General features: G+C 42.7%; 1 protein-coding gene and 1 non-coding gene across 2 annotated transcripts; both read right to left on the bottom strand.

Moving 5' to 3' along the window:
• Positions 1–4,699: 4,699 nt before the first annotated feature.
• trnal-aag (transfer RNA leucine (anticodon AAG)) lies at positions 4,700–4,781 on the bottom strand. The gene has a single exon. It is a non-coding gene; the product is annotated as a tRNA-Leu (tRNA).
• Positions 4,782–5,033: 252 nt separating this feature from the next.
• On the bottom strand, positions 5,034–8,593 carry her8a (hairy-related 8a). The gene is made up of 4 exons (XM_021577704.3): positions 8,148–8,593; positions 7,439–7,534; positions 7,266–7,344; positions 5,034–6,488 (listed from the first exon to the last, which is right to left on the bottom strand). The coding sequence occupies exons 1-4, from the start codon at positions 8,217–8,219 to the stop codon at positions 5,860–5,862; spliced, it is 876 nt and encodes a 291-aa protein (XP_021433379.1). The 5' UTR covers positions 8,220–8,593; the 3' UTR covers positions 5,034–5,859.
• Between the last annotated feature and the right edge of the window lie 1,442 nt (positions 8,594–10,035).

Here is a 10,035-nt window from a genome sequence, read left to right on the forward strand (position 1 = left end):
AGCTAAATTGGGTTAGGGGAAGGGTTAGCTAACATGCTAAGTAGTTGCAAAGTACTTCAAAACATGTAAATATTTGAAAAGTTGCTAATTAGCTAAAATTGCCTGTGATGAGATTCGAACACACAACCATCCACCCATCCATCCTGAACAACTACCCGCCATTTGTTTTTTCCTTAAGTAACCTTCTGTCTTATGTACAGTTGAAGTCGGAAGTTTACATACACTTAGGTTGGAGTCATTAAACCTTGTTTTTCAACCACTCCACAAATGACTTGATAACAAACTATAGTTTTGGCAAGTCAGTTAGGACATCTACTTTGTGCATGACACAAGTAATTTTTCAACAATTATTTACAGACATATTATTTCACTTATAATTCACTGTATCACAATTCCAGTGTGTCAGAAGTTTACATATACTAAGTTGACTGTGGCTTTAAACAGCTTGGAAAATTCCAGAAAATGATGTCATGGCTTTAGAAGCTTCTGATAGGCTAATTGACATCAGTTGAGTCAATTGGAGGTGTACCTGTGGATGTATTTCAAGGCAGACCTTCAAACTCAGTGCCTCTTTGCTTGACGTCATGGGAAAATCAAAAGAAATCAGCCAAGACCTCCGAAAAAAAATTGTAGACCTCCACAAGTCTGGTTCATCCTTGGGAGCAATTTCCAAATGCCTGAAGATACCACGTTCATCGGTACAAGCGATAGTACGCAAGTATAAACACCATGTTGGGACCACGCAGCCGTCATACCGCTCAGGAAGGAAACTCAATCTGTCTCCAATAGATGAATGTTCTTTGGTGCGAAAAGACAAATCAATCCCAGAACAACAGCAAATGACCTTGTGAAGATGCTGGAGGAAACCGGTACAAAGTTTCTATATCCACAGTCAAATGAGTCCTATATCGACATAACCTGAAAGGTTGCTCAGCAAGGAAGAAGCCACTGCTCCAAAACCACCATTAAAAAGCCAGACTACGGTTTGCAACTGCACATGGGGACAAAGATCGTACTTTTTGGAGAAATGTCCTCTGGTCTGATGAAACAAAAATAGAACTGTTTGGCCATAATGACCATCGTTCTGTTTGGAGGGAAAAGGGGGAGGCTTGCAAGCCGAAGAACACCACCCCAACTGTGAAGCACTGGGGTGGCAGCATCATGTTGTGGGGGTGCTTTGCTGCAGTAGGGACTGGTGCACTTCACAAAATAGATGGCATCATGAGGTAAGAAAATTATGTGGATATATATTGAAGCAACATGTCAGGAAGTTAAAGCTTGGTCGCAAATGGGTCTTCCAAATGGACAATGACCCCAAGCATACTTCCAAAGTTGTGGCAAAATAGCTTTAAGGACACCAAAGTCAAGGTATTGGAGTGGCCATCACAAAGCCCTGACCTCAATCCTATAGAAAGTTTGACTGAAAAGTGAAAACTGAAAAGGCGTGTGTGAGCAAGGAGGCCTACAAAACTGACTCCGTTACAGCAGCTCTGTCAGGAGGAATGGGCCATAATACTTATTGTGGGAAGCTTTTGGAAGGCTACCAGAAACGTTTGGCCCAAGTTAAACAATTTAAAGGCAATGCTACCAAGGACTAATTGAGTGTATGTAAACTTCTGACCCACTGGGAGTGTGATGAAAGAAGTAAAAGCTTAAATAAATCATTCTCTCTACTATTATTCTGACATTTCACATTCTTAAAATAAAGTGGTGATCCTAACTGACCTAAGACAGGGAATTTTTACTAGGATTAAATTTCAGAAATTGTGAAAAAAATGAGTTTAAATGTAGTTGGCTAAGGTGTATGTACACCTCCGACTTCAACTGTACCTCTCAGTCAAATCAAATCAAGTTTAATTTGTTACATGTGCCGAATACAACAGGTCTAGACTTTACCGTGAAATGCTTACTTGCTCACAAGCCCTTTCCCAAAAATGCTGAGTTAAAACAGTAAAATATATTTCAAATGAATATGGGTAAAAGTGACTAGGCAATCAGGATAGATAAGAGTAGCAGCAGCATATCTGAAGAGTGCTAAAGTGTGTCTATGTGTGTGTGTGTGTGTCATCAATATGTGTTTGCAATATGTGTTTTCTGTGTATCCATTAAAACAAAGTTATACTGTAGTATAACTTGGGTCAATCGTTTCGGGTATGCAGTGTGAGTGTGTGTGTGTGTGTGTGTGTGTGTGTGTGTGTGTGTGTGTGTGTGTGTGTGAATGTGTGTGTTGGATAGTGGAGGCTGGTGGGAGGAGCTATAGCCTCCACTGGTGTTAGAGTGTCAGTGTGGTATGTGTAGAATTTTTGGGTAGAGTCCAGTGAGTGTGCATAGAGCCAGTGCAAGAACTGTGCATTCGGAAAGTATTCAGGCCCCTTGACTTTTTCCACGCTACAGCCTTCTCCTAAAATAATCAATTTACACACAATACTCCATAATGTCAAAGCTAAAACAGGTTTTTAGAAGTGTTTTCAAATTTATATAAAAAAAAACTTTAATATCACATTTACGTAAGTATTCCGACCATTTACTCATTACTTTGTTGAAGCACTTTTGGCACCGTTTACAGCCTCGAGTCTTCTTGGGTATGACGCTACAAGCATGGCACACCTGTATTTAGTGAGTTTCTCCCATTCTTCTCTGCAGATCCTCTCAAGCTCTGTCAGGTTGGATGGGGAGTGGCGCTGCACAGCTATTTTCAGGTCTCTCCAGAGATGTTCGGTCGGGTTCAAGTCTGGGCTCTGGCTGGTCCACTCAAGGACATTCAGAGACTTGTACCGAAGCCACTCCTGTGTTGTCTTGGCTGTGTGCTTAGAGTCATTGTCCTGTTGGAAGGTGAACTTTCGCCCCGGTCTGAGGTCCTGAGCACTCTGGAGCACATTTTCATCATGGATATCTCTGTACTTTACTCCGTTCATCTTTGCCTCGATCCTGACTAGTCTACCAGTTCCTGTCGCTGAAAAACATCCTCACAGCATGATTCTGCACCGTAGGAATTGTGCCAGGTTTCCTCCAGATGTGACGCTTGGCATTCAGGCCAAGGAGTTCAATCTTAGTTTCATCAGACCAGAGACTTCTCCCCTTCCTCCCCCATTAACGTGCCACTCACCTCCTGTGACCTACACAGAGTAGCTGGACCAGTCAGTTGGTCAAAGTGGTTTGAGGTTTGCTTTTTTTTAACAACTTGTGGTTTAGGCTACTTTATGGAAATTCCATGTTTTATGGATGGATTTTCTTGGTTTTAAGATTAAACACATTTTGGTACTAATTATGTTTGAATTGTTACAAAAATGTCTTACACTATTAGAGCCTACTGTTATAAAATGATGTGACCCACAGTTGCATGGTCACGTGGTGATTTATTATTATCATCAATGCCTTCACGAGTGTGTGTGTGTGTGCCTGCAATCATGCCTGTAGCCTACATGTGTACATGTTTGTGTCTAGACTACATGTCTGAAAGTTGAAAATGAACCTCAAAATATGCATCACATTACTGAGTGAGGCATGGGCCTCCCTAGCCTAGCTAGACAGCAACATTTCCCATGTGTTGCTCATTCAAATGTCACATACCTATCTTCACCCCACGCACCTCCCACTGGACACAGACGTCAATTCAACGTCGGTTCAACGTAATTTCATTGAAATTATGTCGAAACAACATTGATTCAACCAGTGTGTGCCCAGTGGTCTCCCTCCTCCCTCTACATCTGTATCTGATTCCACTGCTCTTTCTCTCGTACAGTCTCTTTCTCTTTCTCTCTCTCTCTCTCTCTCACCCTCACCTTAATACATTCTCTCTCTCAAACACGTACAAACTTCCCCTGCTCTCTCTATACCCTCTCTTCTTACACACTTGTATACAGTATATCTCTCGCTATCTCTCTCTCTCTCTCTCTGATCTCTCTTTGTCTCACACAGATGTGCCAAAGGCCACAGACCCCCGTCTCTCTATACCCTATATTCTTACACATAGTCTTTTTCTCTCACTCTGGTCTCTCTCTATCTTTGGTCTCTGGTCTCTCTCTGTCTGTTATTTCAAGAATGATGGAGCCTATGGAAAAAAGCATTGAGTCTGCTGTACACTCCGTTCTTATAGATATCATTGTATCCCTTGAATTCCACATGTTCAACCACTCAGACAGTGTTTCAGGCTCTCACTCTGTCTCTCATCTCTCAATTCAATTCAAGGGGCTTTACTGGCATGGGAAAGAAATGTTTACATTGCCAAAGCAAGTGAAATGGATAAACAGAAGTGAAACAAACAATAAAAAGTGAACAGTAAATATTACTCTCTCTATATGTGGGGTGAAAACAGTAATATATAGGCCTAATGATTCACATGAGCCTGCTCTTAATTGGGGGAAATGTAAACCAATAGTTTAGCAGAACATTTTGTGAATTTGGAAGTGTGGAAATGTCATTGAAGTGAACGCAGACAAGCAAGAAGTACCTGAAAAGGCCATTAGTAACGCAACAGTGCGACCTAGTGGTAATACATTTTGTCTTCCTCGGACATCATGTTTACTTTGACAGTAACTCCATGCAACTTTTTCTACTATGGATAGATCTATGCATTACAGCATATCTACTTGGAAATGTATCTCCCTGTTTGGAGTGGTTTACGCGGCAATAATCACTGTTTATTTACAGATTTAAAGATAACCTTTTGACGTCACTAAAGTTCCGTCAAAATTGTACCTGACAGCGGTGGGATTCGAACCCACGCCCCCGAAGAGACTGGAGCCTTAATCCAGCGCCTTAGACCGCTCGGCCACGCTATCTTACGTCGACAAACGCACGAGAACGAATGGTATCCTACATAACAACATTACTATATTTATTTTCACATGCACTGGAAATATAATTATATTTTTATGATTTGATATTGATACAAAATAGATGATATTGTCAATTCAGTTGCAATCATTTATTAAATTCTGAAATCATAAACTCCAAATGTTAACCAACTTCACACTTTATTTTGCCTGCTTGAATATGAGACAGGTATAAAAAGATTCACATTTAGGCTACAGTTGTTATACATTTTTTATTTAATTTCGAGACCATACAACACTTCAACTGTCAGCCAATTAACACTTTATTGAGCTGCTTCAATATGAAACAGCCTAGCAACTTCTTGTAATATACAAGGATGAGTTGTTGAGTTTTCATTTTCAAATTTAGCTAGACCTGAATCAATGAATCAATACCAAATCAGTTGTATCAGTTAATGAATCAATCAATTAAAGATGAGTGACAAAATATTCAACAAAAACATTGTGATTCACTTCTAAAACACAAAATATGAACTATTTGAAAAGAGAAGTTTACAACATAGGAAGACAAAAAAAAACAAGAAAACTGTACAAACTTGAAGTAGCTATAATGCGTACTCTTCCCCAATCGCAAACAAATATTTGTATGTCTAAAATGTATAAATGACCAAACATTTAAAAGTGAAAATTAGACCCTATCATGTTGCCATGTGGCTATAGAACTGCTGGCATTGTGTACTATAGCAGAGCACCAGAGCCATGTTCCTAGGGGGCTGGCCCAGTTGCACCACAACACATTGGTTTTAACTTTACATAAGTGAAACTGCAGATACACCTGGATCTGCATTTTCTGAATCCTCAACTAGATCCAGGAAAAACAGAATTGAGCGATCCCATGAGATGGGATTCATAAAACATAAAAGGGCCCTGAGTTTTTCCTTGCCACAGCCTGACTGGGAAAACTCCAGGCCCTAGTCGGCCTACTGCCTGGGCATTTTCCTTGTCAGGTCACGGGGTCAGGACAAAAATCTGGGTACCTAACTTGATGGAAGGTGTGTGTGTGTTTGTCTGTTCCCTGAGGTCTTCACCAAGGCCTCCACATGGAGGGGTCTCCCCCGGGGGGTGAGAAAGGGGACAGGGGGGCGGGGTGAAACACCCCAGGCTGGGGTAGATTGGGGGAGCAAGGAGGGGAGGAGGAGACAGACTTCTGCTGATCCCTCCCATCTCTACCAGAATGTACCTGGCTGCAAAGGGCGTGGAGTGGTGAGCTTCCTATTGGTGGGGGTGATGGCTGCAAGGGGGGCGTGGCATGATGCATCTGTAAACAGCAAGGCTGGAGTGACTGCGCTCCACCTCCAGATGACAGAGAAAGTGGAGACTGGGGTGGGGAGACAGGCCCAGATCCAGACATGGGACTACCACCATTACTACTACCACCACCAATGCAACCACAGTTACTATTACTCATACCAATAGCCCTAGTCGGAGTCCCATTGATACCATTGGTCCCATTGCCACCAGTGTTCCCAGCCCCAGTCTCAGAGCTGATGTGGGGCAAAGACTTGAGCAGGTGGTTGAGGAGCCGGGCCCCCAGTGGCTTGTCCATGCCTGGGCAGCTCTTGAGCAGGTTGTGGACCTCATGCATACATTGAATGTATCCACTGCTGTAGCGCTGCCGGGAGTCAAACCCTATACTGGGACCAGAAGGGGAACCTAGAGAGAGATACGAACACAAGGGGGAAGTGGTGAGGGTTGAACACCAACTCACAGGTTTAGTAGGCCTACAATGTATATTAGTAGCCTAGTGGTTAGAGCATTGGACTAGTAACCGGAAGGTTGCAAGTTCAAACCCCCGAGCTGACAAGGTACAAAATCTTTCGTTCTGCCCCTGAACAGGCAGTTAACCCACTGTTCCTAGGCCGTCATTGAAAATAAGAATTTGTTCTTAACTGATTTGCCTAGATAAATAAAGGTAAAAAAAATATATATATATAGTAGGGTATGCAGTATATTGATGGTATTATGGACTAATGAATATGCAGTGAGCTTTGTGAGCAAGTTTATAGCAGTCAATATAATTTTTTCTTTAAATAACTTGAAATAAAACAAATCAGCTGATATCAACTCGTTAAATGTGTGATCAGGGTAGCGAAGGAGTTTCTTTCCCATTCCCTGGCTTGTTTTTAATCCCAGTTTGTCTCTTGTTGTCAATCATTTGACTGATTTGACCCAATAGGAGATCATTGATATGTAGAGTGAAGGACCCCTATTGGGCGACATTATTCAGTGATTGACAACGCATGATAATCCTGCACATCATGGGAGGTTCCAAGGCTTCCATCACTGTAAGAATTTTAAACAGGTTATGTATGTTCTGTTCGAATTTAGAACAATGTTTTAAGAACGAAAACAGCCAAGTGGACTACTGTCCCCCGAAGTGACGGTGTGTGTGTGTGTGTGTGTGTGTGTGTGTGTGTGTTAGGCACTTACCTGAACCGTGACCCTTCTGCAGACCCTCCATATGTTGCACAGTAACCTCCAGTACATCAGCCTTCTCCAGTTTAGATTGCTGTGTAAAGAGGAGTGATTCAGAAGGAGATGGGAGGAAGAATTTAATTTGCAATTGCACTCTCAAAATATTCTCATCGTGTGTGTGTACTCACATCCAGGTTGTATGCATCCACCATGATTCCTTTCAGTTGTTCCAGACTGCAGTTGATGCGCTCCCGCCTCTTTTTCTCAATTAGAGGCTTCCGCAACTATCAATCAAATCAACAGGCCAATTAATGTATCTGTCTACATATTAACCCAATTGACGCCTTGGCGATTGTTTAAACCTTTACAGTGACCATTTATGATTTTTCAAAGTAAAGGCATAAAGACATAGAAAACCACCCATGTTAATCAATGTTGATCTAAACTAATCAATCCGTTTTGCTGTGGTTTGAAAGGATTTGAATGGATGCAATCAGAAATTGTTGTTACATTTCAGTGGTTTGAATGTAATATTTGGGGAAATGTGATTTTGATACTCAGATCAAGTCTGCAATAGACACTTTGGAATAAGAACACCCTAGCCGAGCCCTCTTTGGCCACCCACCCCCCACCTGCGAATACAAAGTCTGCAAACTCAACCAACTCTCTGCACATTGCATCAATGCATGCATCTTATTATCTGTGGTAGTACAGTATGCATGCTTTTATTTTCATGATGCATGAATGCAATTAAGGGTTTTAACTCCAAAATGGTTTTACTAAGCACAATTCCTGCACAACCCTTTACTTGATGTATTACCCAGTTCCTTAAATGACGCCCAAATGCATCATATCGAAACCTTTTCATATAGGCCAATTTGATTGCAGCAAGCTTACCTTTCGTTCTTCTTTAGCGCTAAAATTCCTCTCGCGCCCATTTCCCCGGTGTCCCATGTTGAAGGCCGTCATCCTCGAGCTGCAAGGCGCACGCACCAAACCACCTGACGAACTGAGAGCTCCACAGTCCACACTATCTGTGTCCTTGTGGGCCCCTCTCTTCTGCAGCTATAGTCCCCCACACAACTCAGTTTACACTGTTTTAGTATTTTATGAGCGAATAGTTCAACAGAGAGGGAGAAAGGAGCACTGGAGTAGGGGTACATACATGTATATATGCATTTTACGCACCACAGCCTCGCGCCCCCAACACCTCCACCCACCAACATTACCATGACAATGTGTGGGTGCTCTCTCTCCCGAACTTTCCCACAGCCCTGCCGTGGGCACGTTTCATGGCACAGGGTCCGATTCTCCCCGCTGTTGTCAAGCGGGAGAATAGGGAGGGTGGGGGAGGGGCGCGTTCGGGTGAAGGGGGTGGGGACGCTTACGGGTTTCGACACGTAGAGCACGGATGGAAAAGGGAGTTCTGAAAGGTGATGCGCAAATAATTTCATCGCTACGTAGAATGTTATGATCGATGATATCGTCTCGGAATTAGGAAGCGATTTTGCGGGTAAGTAACCTGGTCCAGTGCTAAAATTGCCGAACTAAAGGTAATTGACATGATGATAATTCCGTTACAGTTGCCAATGATAACACATCATTACCCTCCATAAAGTGTCACTATAATTTTCTACTTAGTTCATCTATGCCTGTAATCCATGTATTAATAAGAAAACGGCAATCCTCTGTTAAGAAAATGTATTGATTTAGACATAAACAACAGGTAATCGAAGAAACTGCACAAATAACTAGCCTTCAGACATTTCAGCACCCAAACACAAAAGAAAGTCTGACGGGATGAAAAAAAGTTGCACAACAATAGCAGCTAAAGAGACAACACTTATTTTCAATATCGCTATAGGAGAATCCTCAACCTATTATCCCTGTCCCTTCTCCCTGCCACCTTTCTTTTCCCTGCCCCCTTTCCTGAGCTTCTTTACCAACCCCTCCCCCTCTTATTATTGTGTCGTCGTCGTCGTCCCCCCTCTGGACACACTCCAGTGGTTAAGGTCTCCCTCTTTCTTTTCTACCCTATAGTCCGGCCGTAATGACCCCCAATTAACAGAAGAATGGTCTGTGTGCTAAAGCCTTAATGGCTATCTTATTAAGTCCTTCAACCACCCCCCCCCCCCCCCCCCCCCTCCCCTCCTTCAGCTCACTCCTGCACCAGATCAATGTTTTCGGGCGTGCGGGAGGGAATGGTGTTAAATTATTAAGGCCTATAGACTATAGCCTGGTCTGCGACAGTCACGGACTTTGTTCTGAAATTGGTCATCTCTACAAATCGACTATAAAGCATGAACAATTCTAAGTATATTTACAAGGCTTACCTATAGGCCTACTTCCAAGTATAAGTCAGCCTAAGGTAGTTTGTTTGATAACCTACGAGGCTTAGTGGTTGCTGTAATAGATATGGCCTAAATAAACAGTTGTGTTTCTTACTTTGTGTTCGGGGTATCCCCCTTGGGGTGGTTGTTTGGTTGTTTGCACTTTGCAGACTGTGGTAGTGACTTCGTGACCTTTTCTCATCTACAGAGAGATGCGACTGGAGCAACACAGTTCAATAGAGGTCAGATACTTCACACAGATACCTATCTATTGAGGTGCTAATACGAACACACATGCAGGCGCACACACAAGCGTGATTTGCACACGCACACACACACACACACGCAACTTCTTTCAAACTGCACGCAGAGACAAATGGTGTCGACAAGTTCATCTGACTCTGCGGGGTTTGTCCCTTTAACCACTCTCCTGTATTCTCTCACACACACACACT

This window comes from Oncorhynchus mykiss, chromosome 21 (assembly GCF_057628025.1).
Source record: "Oncorhynchus mykiss isolate SJ-2025 chromosome 21, ASM5762802v1, whole genome shotgun sequence".
Lineage (NCBI taxonomy): Eukaryota > Metazoa > Chordata > Actinopteri > Salmoniformes > Salmonidae > Oncorhynchus > Oncorhynchus mykiss.